Source organism: Agelaius tricolor, unplaced genomic scaffold (assembly GCF_023055355.1).
Source record: "Agelaius tricolor isolate 1412-34295 unplaced genomic scaffold, bAgeTri1.0.p SCAF_6, whole genome shotgun sequence".
NCBI lineage: Eukaryota > Metazoa > Chordata > Aves > Passeriformes > Icteridae > Agelaius > Agelaius tricolor.
This window is the reverse complement of record NW_027269266.1, coordinates 28,507,239-28,523,043: the sequence shown is the minus strand read 5'-3', so window position 1 is coordinate 28,523,043 and position 15,805 is coordinate 28,507,239. Positions and strand designations below refer to the sequence as shown.

The window sequence follows — 15,805 nt, the reverse complement described above, 5'->3', positions numbered from 1 at the left end:
CTGGAAGGAGTTTACAACCATGAGACATCAAACAAATAAAACAGATGTGTTGGCTATGCTCAGATTATACTAAATGCCAAAGTACCTTTACAGTCATGCAGAGAACTGCCAGGCTGACAAAAAAAAATGAGCTGCTTATTATATAATGGGAGTTAAAGCAGCACTGGTTCAACCATGCAGAGGCTTCCACTGATTTTGCAAGCCTTTTTACACCAGAAACATTTTAAAGTAGAACAAATCAGGTGCCCCCTGATTACACACAAAATCTGCACGAAGACAGAAACATGCCACTTATTTAGAGCAGAAAGCTAAAAGAGATGGAATCCATTAGATAATTATAATCCTTTAATATTTCCCTTTTTTTGTCAGCTGCCTGCTTCCTGAGCAACAACTGCAGGCAGAGGCTGCTCTGACACCCAGCTGAAGATCTGCTACTTTCCTATTTTTGCTGCTCTTTACTAAACTGCCACTAAAAGCTAAAAGCTTCCTCCTAGTTATACACATACAAACACAAAAATCTCGGCCAACTTCCTTAGGAGAGGACAAGCCTCACTGTGTTCTTGAACAACAACTCTGCTTTAGGTTTAAAGTTTTTCTACTGAGAAGAAATGTTTGTGTAGCAATCATGAAGAACACTTTAATAAAATTTGTCGATTTGCTGAAGCTTCCTGTTATGTCCTATGGAAATCACATAGAAGTCTACTTCTATACAGTACAGCAGACATCATTTTTATATAACAAAACTAGATGGGTCCATTTTGGAGGAGCTTTGTGCATATGTGACATGTTCACACTGAACATGGAGCTTGACAGAGCCGACCTCTAAAAATAGCACCTGGTTATCCTTGTTCTCATCAGCAGCCACAAGCTCATCTCAGCTCTGTCATTTGGTGCATCAATCTGGCACCCCTCTCCCTCCTCCAGAACAGACAGAAGCAGTGGTACCCTGAGGTATCTTGTTGTAGGAGAGGTAAGATGTTTGCATCTGCTGCGAGCACACATTTTAAACAATATCCCTGCCCCTCAGCAGGCAGTTATCATGTTGTTTTGGCAGCAGGAAGGAATCTGTGGTTTTTCTTGAATGTTGCTCTTCTTTATTTAAACTACCAGAAATAAAGCAAAAATGACAGAATGCTCTGTCTATAAATAATCATTCCGGTGTACAGTTATATTAGGAGGTAACTCAGATGGCATGATAACGCCTAACAGGCTAATCTTAGACCTGTAATGCCATAAGATGAAAATAACTAGGCTAAGAATAACTGACCCAGAGGAGTCAGCCTGTTAAAGAGATCCACAGAACAGGGCATTTTAGATTTTCATGTGTTTAACAATAATGTCTATCGACTGGTTTCTCTATGGTATTTTTTACCCAGCATGTAAAAGTCTGTCTACCCCTCCAGAAGCAGTTGGGAAAGGTTAAAATGCAACAACATCTGAAATCACCCCCATCATCTACACCAAAACCTGAAATGAATGTGCATATTTTGCAGGCTATCTATCTATTCTGCTTTCTCCCAGCTTTTGGTTTCTCTGCAGACAGTGCAGAAGAGAGGGGCTGGGCAGTCAGCACAGAAACATGGGTCTGGCAGTAGAAGAATTACAAGTGTTCCACATATCGAGCGCAACCTTAATGAGCTAAATGTATTCTGCTCATAGTTTTATAGAAGGGAAGACTGGCTAGAGCTGTGTATCTGAGTGCAATACATGTTATAAAGCCAAACAGCTAAAGCAATAAAAGACTGAAGTAAAAAGCTGTTTCCCAATAAAGAGATTTAGTTCAACACACTGAAGAGAGGGGAGCTAGTGTCCTAGCACCAGTACTAGAGAGCATCTGTACTAAATGCAGTGTTTAATGGTCTCTGAAAAGCACCAAAAGGGTTTTGAAGTAATATTTTGCACTGGTTTTTATTTACTTTCCAGCTTTTCTAACTTGCTATTCTTGTCAGTCTTGTACTTTGAATTTCAGGCTTTTCTCACAACCTATAAATATACCTCCTAATACAAAGCAAGACCACATAGCATCAGAAGCTACAACTGGAATTAAAAAAAAAACAAAAACAAAAACAAAAGTAGGAAAAGGCAATGTTATAGCATTAGTTCTTATAGCATTAGACACATGAAATTGGAAACATCGGTCTGTATTCAATGTAGTCTCAAACACAAAACAAAAAAAGCAGCTTACTTCCATTTTCCCATGTTTTTGCTCAACTGAATTCACAACCAAAGTTTTGCCCAGCATACATTGCAGGGCAAAGGGTCTACTCAAAATCAGTGAGATTGTAACTACATCAGACCTGCAGGTCTATGTTGCTTGTTTCTTCTCGTTGTATTAATTGTATATGGCTTAGGCCTTACACTTCCTTAACAATTAATTAAAATACTTCTGCTACTGCTATGAAGAGCCAGATTATCTTATACCTTGCCTTTACAAAAGGCATGGAAAAAGCCACTCTGGTTGTTATCCAAAACTTCTCTATACTGAATTTCCACACTCAATTTTTTCATTGCTCTGAAGAGAACCACAAAGCTCAGAACATCTACTCTTATTCTTTCTGCTCTCTCCAAAACGTTCCTGCCTGAAACACCATAAACGAAACATTTGGTATCTGTAAGAAGCTTATGTTACCTGATTGAGATACACAAATATGTCAAGTTTTTAATGAGTATCAGAGCAAAACTTTAAATGAACTTGCTTTCTGCAGGTTCTCCACAAGAAAAGGTGAGCAAGTAAAGGTTTTGTTCAGGAAAAAAAAAAGAAGAAAACCATGGGAGGGCAAATATCAAAGAACTTTCCCCGAAGGCAATATAAATCCATGTGTAAAGCAAACCCCATGTATACAAGGTCATGCAGACTCATGATAGAGACAACATACAGGACAAACTGTGCACACTGGGGTTTACTGAGGGAAGATTGCTCATGAGCTCCTGCCAACCCACGTACAGCACGATGCATGCAGCAGTAATTCTGTCATTTATATTCAAGTGACACAGTTTACATTTCCTGACTGGTGCAGAGAATAAACATTCACTACATCCACTTGCGACACCTGTGAAATTGAAGGTATTTTACAAGCCTGGAGGTAGGTGAAGCCAATCAAATTAATCATTCTGAACCATTACATCTCCTCTAGAATAGTTTTGCTCTATTGATTCCTGGTCCTGACAGGTATCATTTACTGTGTTTCACAGAAGGATTAGCTGACATAAGCAGGATTGTGTAACTTGCTCAGGTCACCTGTCAACTCATTGACAAGCCAAGCTTTAAGCTCACTATCTCCTTGAACTCTTGATTTTGCAGCGGAACAGCTTTGGAAGGAAGCAGAGGATGTCTTATCCAATAAAAACCAAGGTGGAATTCAGGCAGGGTACTTCAAGGCTGTACATCAAGATATGGACAGTGGGGAAGACTTAACAACCTTACCCTTTGAAAAACCAGCACTGTCTATTAAATCACCAAAAGCTGGCATTACTTCCTTAAGTCCCATATCTACAGATACCAGGATTGGGTAGGTCCTTCCTTCTCCTTCACACATCTATTTAAGAAATGTAGTCCTGCATCAGTTATTTATTAACCACATTTTAATGAGTATTTTTCGCATGGACTGTGCTGCACCAAATGCCTTTTTTCAAGGACTTTCAGTTTATTACTTGTACTGTGAAAAGATCAGAGGTCATGAGCCAGAGGGTGAATGTTAGGATCCACTGTGGCATTGCACATACATGGAAACTGAGTCTTTTTCATGTAAAGTAAAAGGGACAGAATAGATAAATAATTCCAGGTAAATAAGAGGCTTTAGACCCCAGCTTTATTTTGTAAATGTGAAGTTAAAATAACTATGATATCAAATAAGAATACATCAACATAATTTTCTCATATAAAGATGCACAGCACTTGCTGCTGCATTTTAGAGCAACAGTACCATATGGGAGAATTTAGTTCAGTCTTCTAAAGACAGCTGAAACTGCTCTCTGCAGTAAGGTGTAGGTGTCTGCAAATTACACAGCTTCTTAGTCAGCGCCGATCTAGATTGCTCCATTCATAATTAGACTTTTGATTGGTACCTATCCAGATCATCTCATTCATAGTATGACTTACAAGCAAGGATGGAGACAGACAGGCAAGGCAGTAATTGAGGGAATACCAGGAGAACTGATTCTCATGTCTAAAGTATTTCCTATGCCTGCTCTTGTCAGAAATTTCTTAGACATTTTGCTTTGCAAATCCAATCCATTGACCAGTGAACTTGTCCTCTTTGGGGGATCTCTCCAGCCCAGCTTAAAATCAGTTGTATAATATATGTGCATTGTATCTGGATACCAGCAAACCTAAAAATCTGACTGTTGTTGTCCGTTTTAAGTTATTCTTGAAGTCTTTGGAGCAAGCACATGAAGGGTGCAAAGCACAAACTTTTATGCATCTGTTATTTTCTTCACTACATGCTACTTTTTAACCTGAGTATAAATCACACACATTTAAGTAAAGATAACTTTAAAGTTAAGGGCCTTGTGAAAAGGAAAATTCAAATGACTGTTTCTGGCTTCTCCAAATGCTATTGTATACTGTCATACCCTAGCTATTTCTTTCTTCCCTACATGCATCATAAATGGAAAGAATGAAAAGTTACCAGAACTGACCCTGCAAGATGCTGAACGTGCAGGAGATGAAGGTAACCAAGAGCAGCACCAGGCTTTGAGGTTTCATGTGACATGAACTGAAACTGCAGACTATGTATAATGCCAACTACTTGTAGTCTAGTTGCATATTTTAAAGGCCAACTGAAACACAGAGAAATATTTTATGTTCCACAGAATATATATATACACACTTAAACATCTGTTATCTGGATAATATTATTGAACAAGCTTTTGTAGGGATTGTTTTTTGTCTAACCCCCCCTTTTACTCTACTTGGCACTACAGGAGAAATTGTGTATGTTATATGGACTTACCTAATGTACTATCAGATACAAATCAACAGTTATCTGATATTCTTATTTCCAACGAAGACAAGCAGAGCTATAAACTTACAGAAAATCACCTTATTTTCTTGATTTTGAAATGAAAAATTTTCTATTATATTAGTTAGAGGGTAGCATAGTGAGAGAAATACCCCAAATTTTCACTTGTGAACCATTTACTTCAACTTGACTTGGTACTAAAAAAACGCCCAACAACAACAAAAAAAAGCAAAACAGTAGGGAGAGGACACATTCAGCCTTATCTCTAGCCAATTTAAAAGCACTGGACACCTGTTGAGCTGTTCAGGAAAGCTAAGGAAATGCAATGAAGCAAAGCAACAAGAGGTTGACACTGTAGATGGCTTTGCAGAAGAACTGTAACACTTCCAGGAAAACTTTTGCTCTTACCCACAGTCTTTGCTAGAGCTTTGCTGTTCATAATTTTAAATGTGCCTTCACCTGATTTGTGTCCCTGACAAAAGAGCTGAAATTGATGATCAACAGCCTAAAATTGTATGTAAGAATGGAGCACAAGTAAAACTTTTAGTTCTTTTTCTACAAAGCAGGAAAATAAACCGTTTTTAAAAACCAAACAGACATAGGCTCAACAGGTGTACTGAAAGAGGTAATATGTGAAGAGAGGTATGGTCTACACATATAATTATCTTTAGAAATTGAGTTTATTCAAGTTATGGGAAAGAAGAAAAAAAAAGAAAAAGAAAAAGAAATAGAAAAAGAAAAAGAAAAAGAAAAAGAAAAAAGAAAAAAGAAAAAAGAAAAAAGCAAAGGGGACACAACTAAGACTAAAATACATGCCAATAATTCATCCTGTATTCCACATATGGATCTTCTATAAAACTAACACTTCCTAAAAAACAAAGTAAGAAACCTAGGTTTAAATAGATATAAACTGGAAAACACTGTGTCTTAATATACAAGAGTTTCATCCCAATGAAAACTGTACTGGAATTAACTTTAGAAGAGAATAGGCAAGGGTAGACAACCTGAAATGTTGACATTTTTAGCCCATCTAAATTGAATGGCAATGATTCTTCCAAGTTAATTTATTATCCTCAGTAGCAGGTCTCAAACACAGCTAGGAAGGAAACTAGAAAACACAGGGGTAGCTGTGAGGAAACATACATGAGGAAACATGCAGTGTTCTTTCTGAGCAGCTTTGAAATACCTTCATGAAAAAAACATATCCAATTTACATCTCAGTGAGTCATTACCTGTAACTAGCATTGCCAGGTTCACCAATATTTTTAAAGGAACAAAATAAACCATGCAGTTTAAAGACATCTTGCAGTAGCAGTGTAATGTAAAGAGAAAGGCATTGGTATAAAGCCTCCTTCATATGCAAACTAGAGAAAAGGAAACTCACAGAAAGAGCAAATCCTGTTTACAACAGACATATGACTAGAATTGCTTATGAGGGGCTTTAAATGCAGCCTCCTGACAAGATCTGTCTGTGGAAGCCTCTTCCTGTGAGCCCCAACAAGCCTCTAGCATGAGCCCCATTTTGCAATCACGCAACAAAACAAACAAGGAAACCCAAACTCGGCTTCAGTTGTGAGCATGTTGCTGCGTCGGGAAAGCAGCAGACCAAAGGAGAAAAACTCCTCGCAAAAGCAGCAGCAGCTGCAATCTAAAATACTTCCAGAATTATATAACAACAACTTGGATAAAGCCCACAAAAATCAAGTCACTTCTTGAAAGGAAGGGTGTTTACTTGTCATGCTAGGCTGTATGTTCCCGGTCAGCCGCTCAAGTCTAAGGCACGGAGCTGTCTCTTACCTGAGCTGATCATACTGTGCATTCTTTGCTGAGCCAAGAGCTGTTCACGTCCAGAAACCCCATCTGAGGAAAAACACGATTCACTCTCGTAAATTGTCTGCAGCATATTCCAACTGGTCTGCACTTCAGCTACACAAGAGATTCATCACTGCACTTGCACATAGGCGTCGGGCACGACCCTCTGCGGTCCTACCTCCTTCAGCGAGGGTCGTAAGATAATATGCTTCGGCAATTAGCAGTGTTTAAGCATTTGCACAAGTATCTATAAGGAGAAGGAAAAGCCCGAATCCGCCGCCGGCAGCCCCCGCCCGCAGGAAGGGAGCCGTGAGCGTGCGGGGGGCTGAGCGCTGCCGAGTTGGAGCAGTTGCGTTCGGGCAGCCAGCGGCAGGTGGAAGAAGAAATGAAGAAATATCTCTGCGCTTTGGGCTTCCTGGCAGGGCGGGGAGGGGGGGAAACTGCCTCTAACAAACCATCAAACCGAATAAGCCACCTTTCCAGGGAGCGGGAGCCGCGGAGGGTTTAACCGAGCTGACCCCAGCCTAGCCCAGCGTTGCCGTGCCCGCGCCCCTCTCCGCTCCCGGCCGGCTGTCCCTCGGCCAGGCGGCTGGGCGAAGTTGGCGGGAGCAGCAGCGATAACTCATTTGCATTTGAATTGACACCCTCGTGGCCCACCGGCGGCAGAAATAGAACAATGGCCGGCCTGAGCCAAAAATAGGTCAAGCATGGCCGGGTGATTGGAGCCTGCATTAATGCGTTTAAAAATACCACAGCAAACACAGCTGTCCAGACTCCGTCTTTCAAACTGCCGCCCGTCCTCTGCGCGCCGCCCGGCCTCGGGCTCAATTAACCCCTTCCCCCTGCCCAGTGTCACTGGGGATACGCCAGGGAGGAGGCAGGAGTGGGACGGGGACGGTCCCCGCCCGGGACTTGCGCCTTTCTCCCTCCTCACCCTCCCCCGGGAGTGTTTTGTGAAAAGAGAGCAAAGCGCCACGGCCTCTGCCCGTATCGGTCCTAAAATAACGCTGGGAGGTTTTGCTGGCGATGTGGTTTCTGCCTCGCCCACGCGCAGCCATCCTGCTGTTCTATTTTTGCTGCCCGTTTCTCTGGCTACGCCACAGTTGGCTTTGGCAGGGGAGGGAGCCAGGCGGCCGCCAGCTCCCGGCAGGACCCGCAGCCGGAGAGAGGCGATTTCTGCAGCTCCGCGGGCCGGGGGGAGCAGGAGGCGGGGGCAGATGCCAATGCGGACCGGGGTTCGTGCGTGCAGCTATAAGCAGCCTTTCCGTATTTAGCATGCTTCATATAATTCTTATAGTAAGTCACCGATTGTGGCACAGCGTGTTAGACACGCTTACGGACTATGCGCTGTTTGGTTGACTTGCTAAAATTTGGAGAGAGGCTGAGTAGTTCGCACTTATTTTTAGAAGCATTAGGCAATTTACACAGCGTCTTTTTCAGTTCTCCAAGATGATGTGGTTTCAGAAGAGCAGCTTTTGACAGCGTATCAGACAACAGCACCATGTTCCTCTGTGGTTTGACAAGTTTCACACATGTGAAGCCCGTTTTTCATACTGGTATTTCAAAAGTTGCATCTCATTTGATCATTAATATACCTACACACAGATAACTTTCAGTGTTACAGACAGTACTTCTCAGAGCCCTACTCTGCCTTACTGCACTTTTTATACAGGTGACCAAAGCCTGTTGATACCTATATTATACAGCAGCTTGACTACTCTCATACCAAAATTATAAGTCTGCTCCATGTTCCTGCTCCACGGGAGCAACAGTGGCCACTGGGAGGTAATTCCTCACCATAAATCAAGAAGCCAACACAGAAGCCATGTTGGAGCTTTCTAGAAATCCACAGAATTCTCAACTATCAATATAATATTTTGCTCCTAAAGACGCAAGAATTTGCCCAGTATTTGGGGCTCTCTTCTGCCTTTTGGTGAAGAATCTTCTGTATAGCTTACATGACAGATCATAGCTATATTTTTTAATATGCTTCTCACTATTGTGTTACCAAAGAAAAGATTCCCAATAACAAAGTACTGGGGTGCTTCTGTGAAGTTTGGCTACTTGATGGCACCTAGGAAGTCTGTGGCTCAAATTCTTCCCATCATCCCAAACCTTTTCTTCTTCAATGTGCCAAATCACCTGGTCCTGGTGAGAGTTAAGGCCTGCCCCCTGGACAGGGAGAGACCACAGCAGCTGGCTGGGGTCTCTGAGGTTTTCCCTGCACAATCCTCAAGTTAGTAGCTATCACTTCTTGCTACCCTGCTCTCCTTGGCATCTCTCTTCCCTACTGAGGAAGCAGTGAGGCCATGCAGATGGCATTGCACCCAGCTCTGCACAGGGCCGTGAGCAGGGGCAGGGGCACTGGCAGCACAGTGACAGGTAGGGTGTTACAGTGCAAGATTTCAGGTGAGCACAACACATACCATTGCATCATGAATTGCTGACAATTTGATATCATAAACATCTCCTCTTGAAAATAAAAATATCCAAATGTTTTGTGGGAAATATGTGGCCTTTCCAGAACACAGGGCAGTTTAAAACAGTGCAAGAAGCATCACCGGCAGAAACAGAAATCTCCTCTAATACAGAAAAAGCTTTTTATAGACAGAAGTAAATAGAAAAAGTGGAATTGCTTATGCCCTTCAGCCAAACAGAACATGACGCTGTTTGGTGATTCAGTGCCTCAAAATAATCAAGTTTCATATTACAGGGAAACACGGGAGGAATAAGTTAAAAACAGGTCAGAACATGGAAAACTGTGGAGTGTGGGATCTGGTATTAGGTACCCATATGTGTTTATAACTTCTTATATATGCAGCTGCATTTTGAAAGATAGTGTTCACAGCTTTAAATAACTTAAAATACTGCAGTAACAAACTAAAAGTAAACTATATGCAAGAGCAGAAAATGTACACTTAGATATTTAGCTGTAAGTGTTCTTAATTCCAATGTACATATTTTAAACTGACAGACACATAAACTGTCTTATGTTCACTAACTCACAGACCATAATAACTACAGCATGATGCTATACATTTTAGATGATACATAAAAACTATATAAAAATATTTTACTTATGAAATCAGTCACCACAAAGGTAGGGTTTTTACAACCTGAATTCTTCCGACTTGCTTTGACATAATATAAGCCTACTTTGGTACATGCTTAGGTTTAAAACACATGTGTAAATCCATTTCTTTTCAACATAATATTTAAGCACATGCTCAAATTCTATTGATTGCAATAGAATTTAAGCACATAGTTAAACACTTTGCTGAGTCAGCCCAGACTTTAACTGCACAATCACGTGAATTTAAAGAGCTCCTTAAGAGTCCCACAGGGGAAGGATAAAGGGTTCATGCCTGGAGAAAATCTGGTTTTTATTTTTAAAGCTATGGATGTTATAAGGTGACATTTTCATACAGGAACATGAGGGGATTTTTTCTGTTTTTTCAAATGCATTTCCTAAACTTGGAGAAGTTTAATGACGCTGGCAGTGAAGGTAAACTGCTGAAATGATTTAGTGCTGCTGAGGTGACTCTAAATGCAATCAGCCAATTTATAGAAAACTTAAGGCATGTTAGTAGCACTGTGATCTCATTATAGCATTTTCACAATGTGTTTTTCTTATTTTCCCTCTGAGTTGTTAAAAACAAATAAATATAAGGAAATTAAATCTGGAAACCCCATTACTGCAACATTAAGACTAAGAAATGAAGCCCTCAAATTGGAAAGAGCTAGGATTTCTACTGTGTTATTAACTCTGCAATATTATAATTAAGTAATACTTTTGTCTTTTTTTTAATTTTTATTTTCCTTTCAAAGCACAAATGGTATATTACTGATGGTTTTTAGCATATCCCATTTCTCACATGCTATTCTGGAGCATTGCCTTCATTCATATTAATAATTTAGTTTCAACTTTTGCAGTTTTCTTACTTGTAAATGAATACTTGCAGAGATTTTTTTATCATACTGCTCAATTGTATCACATAAATATTGAACACATTAAGAAAAGAGATGTTCTCTAGCTTCTAGTCATATGCTTAAATGAGGACATTGCAGTCTTACAGGTGTCCCATTCAACCTTTTTTCAGTCCCTTTTTCATTTGGCAAGTGAAAAAGCAGGGAGTAATAGCATGCATCAATGTCAAACAATTCATAAACAAGTGGGAGTTAAATTAAGGTTGCACGAGTAGAATTAAATTTGGCCTATTTCAGTACTGGAGGTTAGAGTTCTAATCTTTGCAGGCTAAAGACTTCCTAACTATTTTTGTGTATCCAATCACTGGGATTAAAAAAAGGAAAAAAAAAAAGGAAGAAAAAAATTAACTATTGTATAGAACAGATGTTTCTGAAGCCACAGTTCATTAGATACCATTAGTACCACATGAAACCCAAACATCCAGCATAAATTACTGCAGCTTATGCTAGAGGATTAACCATGTTAACGAACAGCTAAAGACTATTACCACAGAGAAGCAGATGGTTTGGGAGCAGCAAGAAATCAGGGGAGATGCTGTAATGGTCTGGTCCTGCTCCCTCTTGGAACTAAGGGACCATATTCCAAGTCCCTGGAGGAGTTCAAATGGGTTGCTTAATCCATGTGCTTTGGTTAGAAATACAAAGTACAGGAATGTTTCCAGCCAATTCTCTTGTGTAGCAAGCCCTGGCATTGCCTGTGCAGGAATACATGGTGTTTTTCTTTGCAGGGCTGGGAAACCATGTGATGGGCATTTTTTAAGTAAGGAGAAAACTGCAATTCTAGTGTTTTAGCTCAATTCAAGCTTCAAAGGAATTTTCTGGGACAAAGAAAGGCATGTGTGTAGCTTTAGGGGATTTTGTGACAAACAATGAGAGAGTAAAACTTTACAAAGTTCTGAGGATAAGAAGTGCTATGTAAGATAAACGCATGGCTCTCTTATCATCTCTTGTATAAGAATACAAAGAGTCTTGCATCTTTCTCATGCAAATTAGTTCAGGGGTTTTGTAACTAGTTGATGACATCACTTTTTTCTCCTCTTAAAATAAAATTTTTTGTTCACATAAATAAATCTACTAGAAATTAAGTCTTAGATTCAGGACAACACCTCAACAGCACATAGTTGATTATAAGCACAAGGCTTAAGTTAAGCATATGCTTAAGGGCTTCATAAATTCAACTTTCCTGAATCACAAAGCTCAAGTAATAAAAAGACCCTAACACCAATATAGAGCTATGTAGCAAGTAAATATTTAGGTTAGGGAAAACATCAAAATTCATTTATTCTGTTGACAAAGTCATTTATCAGGTTGGAACTAAAATCTCCATATTTTGTGGCAAGACTGAGGTAAATTGCACATAAACAACACAAGCCCAAGTAATACCAGATAAATGACAAATAAATGCCTCAGACCAGCAAAGCACTTTGTCCCTTTTATGCCATTAATGAGTTTAGAGGAGATATGAGCAACATGAGATTTCCTGGCTCTTCATGGCTATGCCCACTTTCCTTAGAGAGACACTAGAGCTGTGCCTGCTGCTCCTGGCTCCACCAGGCACACCTGGGTGCACATGCACAAAGGAACCCTGGAGCACATCACCTGGGACAGCTGCCAATATGTTCAGCATCCTCCAGGCGTTTCAAGCTTGTTGCACACCTAATGAGCAGATAATCTGAGCCTCCATGCAGGGTTCTGCACTGCATCTCCTAATCATGGGTAGTCTGGCAGGTCAGATCACCTGGTCCCTGTTTCTGGACAACTGACTACTAAATCCTTATCTCTAGAAAACCAATAGGAGCACCATCTCCAGCTTGTAATATATGTTTGAGTGATTTTTTTTGGATTTAAGACAAGAAATGTAGGCCATGCATGCTGCCTGGAGAATTGAACTGTGGAAAGCAATGGCCATGTAAAGGTTTCAGAATTATAGCAGAAGGCAGCCAACCAAATATAAGCTCCTAGGATTACAATAGAAACAAAAAGGCTAATAAAATCCATGGGAATATAACAAGTTTGTACTGAATAACAGCAGTAAGATGATATACATATAATAGAATATCTTGGGGCACTGTAACTTCTCCTGTATAAATACCTGAAAAAGAATGCTGAAAAACTGAGGATGGTTAGACATGCCACATGCATAAAATAGGTTGGGAAAACCTTTGAAAACTGGAAACCTAAGACTTGTGATACTAAATTTATTGATGAAGCTCAGGGGTGGCTTGGCATTGTCTGCAATGCACAGGGCGAGATGTCCAGTGGGACAGTAAAATGGTCTTTCTTTTAAGAAATAAGGCCTCAAGAAAAATCCATTTATTAGAAAAATTCAAGCCAGAGGTAGACATGCATTTTAAGCATGCTTCAAACTCTGCAGCAATTTCCAAATGAGCTTTACATCAGTATTGATCATGTCTCTGAAAAGAAACTTTAACAATTCTGTATGCCAAGCTTAAGGCAACTTTTGTTGTAGAACTCCAAGACAGGTCTTATCTCACGAGTCTAAAAAGGTCAGATCATGGGGGTAGAATTATAGAACTGTTTTGCTTGAAAAAGATCTCTAAGATCATTGAGTCCCATCATGAATGTAAGTATATCCAAGCCCACCAGCCAGTTCCCATTTCAGGTACCTTCAACACTAGTAAGAACTACTGAGTATCACTGAATTGATGGAATAATAAATCCCAGAGTCATATATACTAAATTAAACTAATTATTACTCTATCAGAAATAATTTTATTATTTGAAATCATCCTCTCCTGAAAAGCAAAGGCTTAATTTCTTTTTTTTTTTTTTAATCCAAACTATGTTTACTTTCCTATGATACTAGAAAAGTTTTTCGAAGAGTAGAACAACAGAGTGCATTGTAAATAACTTGGGAAAAAAAGCCTTTGGGGAAAAAAAGAACCCACAAAATGTTTGCTTCATTTTGCTATTCAAAGTCACCCTTTTATATCAAATAATTAGATTTCAAAAATAGGGTCTTTCTAAATACAGGCTTGGATTCATGAAGTGATGAGGTGGCTTTACATAATATATTACAAGCAGATTATAAAGCTATACTAGATTTAAAGCAGATTTTTAGTAGATAGAAACCAATGTAGATTGGAACAATTACTCTTCTAAATTAAAAAAAAAAAAGACATTTTCTTAAATTTAAAAAAAATTGAAATTAAGTCAGAGATCCGATTAACTTCAATCCAATGGAAGCTTGGCCAAGAAAAAACATTTTACATACAGCACTAAAAAGGGCCTCCTTTAATGTGTGGGCCAAAGAATGGACCTGAGATACCAGACCATGTGCTTGGCTGTGGGCACACATCAGTCTCTCCCACTATGCTGCCTGCTTGGATCTCCTTCCTGTGCCAGCATCTCCACCCCTCACAGGGGAGCATTCAAGCACATGGAGAAACAGTGCTGGATGCACAAACATGCCCCTGAGAGCAGTAACAAATTGACCACTGCTGTGCCCTGAAAAGGTCATATCTCAGACTGGTCAATAATGTTGTTATGAAACCACACAAAATCCTCACGGTTAGCTGGGCCAGGATGGCAGCAACCCTCTTCTGGGTTTTTGTCAAAATGTTTCACTGAACCCAGATCCAGTTTTCATCTAATTTTCGTCATCCTCTTGAACTTTGATAAGGAACAGATCTGCAACCCAAAATGTAATCAATATTCACCAGCTTGGGAGCTGATTTTACACTGCTGGTGAATTTGGGGTGATGTTCAAACGATGAAACTGTGACTTCATTGGGTAAACTGTAAATATTTTGCCTGACTTCAGTAGAACCAGCATTCCTTCTGAGGAGCAATACAATCTTAATTTTCTGTAACAAACTTATAAATTGCAGAAGAGGAGGGAAAATCAAAATACAATTGAAAGCAAAGTTTCATGGCTCTAAAATGAAAATTACAACACATTCCAAGTAAATATAACCTCTTCCTTTAGCTAAGAAAACCACTTTGAAAATCCCTTGAAAATTTTAATGCAGCTACTTACTGCAACTGAAAATACCTTTACACTATGCAAAGGCAGTATGTACTATGTACAGCATGCACAGTGGCACTGCCAAAATGTGTCACAAACTTGACTTCTGTAAATACAGGCATCCAACTGGTAATCCTAAGGCCAAACCAGCCCTAAGAAGGCTTTTATCCATCCTTCAAGCTGATTTAGCCATATCTTGCAAAGTTCAGTTTGCTAGGCACTTGATCCCACAGAAGGAATGGAACAAGTGGAGAGGGAAGCCACAGCAAATGCCCAGCAAAGGCACACCTCAGCAGGCAGATGTGGGCAGCTGCAGCTGCTGCTTCTACATGTCCCTCATCTGCCCCATCTCTGGCTTAAAGGAGAAAGATGTGGGTGCTCAAGCTCTCTAGGACAAAGGGACAAGGCTGGTCCCAAGCCCTAGTTTCCTAGAATGAGAACTGTTCACAAAAACCTGCCAGATTCTTCTGAGCCTCAAACCACTGTGCAATGGCCAAAAACTTGGACAGATCAGAACTAATAATCTGCATTAAAAGCATGGGGGAGTAGGAAGCTAATACACAGAATCCAGGTTCAGACAATACTCCCATTCTAATCAACTTCAGTCAGATATATTTATGTCTTGCAAAGAAGCTGGGAGGGGAATGCTCTTGTAATAGCTTCAACCCTAATTACTGCTGGGAAAGGGCAATCCAAAAATGAAGCAATAAGTGAAAAGTAACTAGCTAGTGCTGGAATCCCAGTGCCATGAGCAGAAAAGACAGACTATTTTCAATGACCTTAAGCCTCTGACCATTCAAAATATGGGATCAAACTTGGGCTCAAGGCCTGTTCTAAAAATATCATAGCAGTCCTCTATGCACTTCATACCTTGCTGATTGGTAGTGGAGAGAACAGGGTGCCAGGGCAGGTGATAATGAATGGAAAACAACACCTTTCAGTCAACAGTCTGAGGATCTGCACTATCTCAAGCCAGGTCTCACACCAGTTGTCAGTCACAGACGGACTGGTCTGTGCATGCTATGATCGCACTTCTTTCCCAGTCCCTTCTCCTCTT

At 40.1% G+C, this 15,805-nt stretch overlaps 1 protein-coding gene across 12 annotated transcripts in view; it reads right to left on the bottom strand.

Moving 5' to 3' along the window:
* Window positions 1–15,805, bottom strand: part of HDAC9 (histone deacetylase 9) — a 455,819-nt gene that overhangs the window by 268,704 nt on the left and 171,310 nt on the right. For 3 of the 12 annotated variants that reach the window (XM_071429132.1, XM_071429133.1, XM_071429140.1), the window contains exon 1: window positions 6,759–7,223. The exons of 1 other annotated variant lie outside the window; for it this stretch is intronic. In XM_071429132.1, the coding sequence (XP_071285233.1) occupies window positions 6,759–6,864 (106 nt within the window). In that variant the 5' untranslated portion in view covers window positions 6,865–7,223. Of the gene's footprint in view, window positions 1–6,758; window positions 7,225–7,248; window positions 7,649–15,805 lie in introns of those variants that run through there. 8 more of the 12 variants (XM_071429138.1, XM_071429139.1, XM_071429144.1 and 5 more) reach the window with 5 other exon arrangements.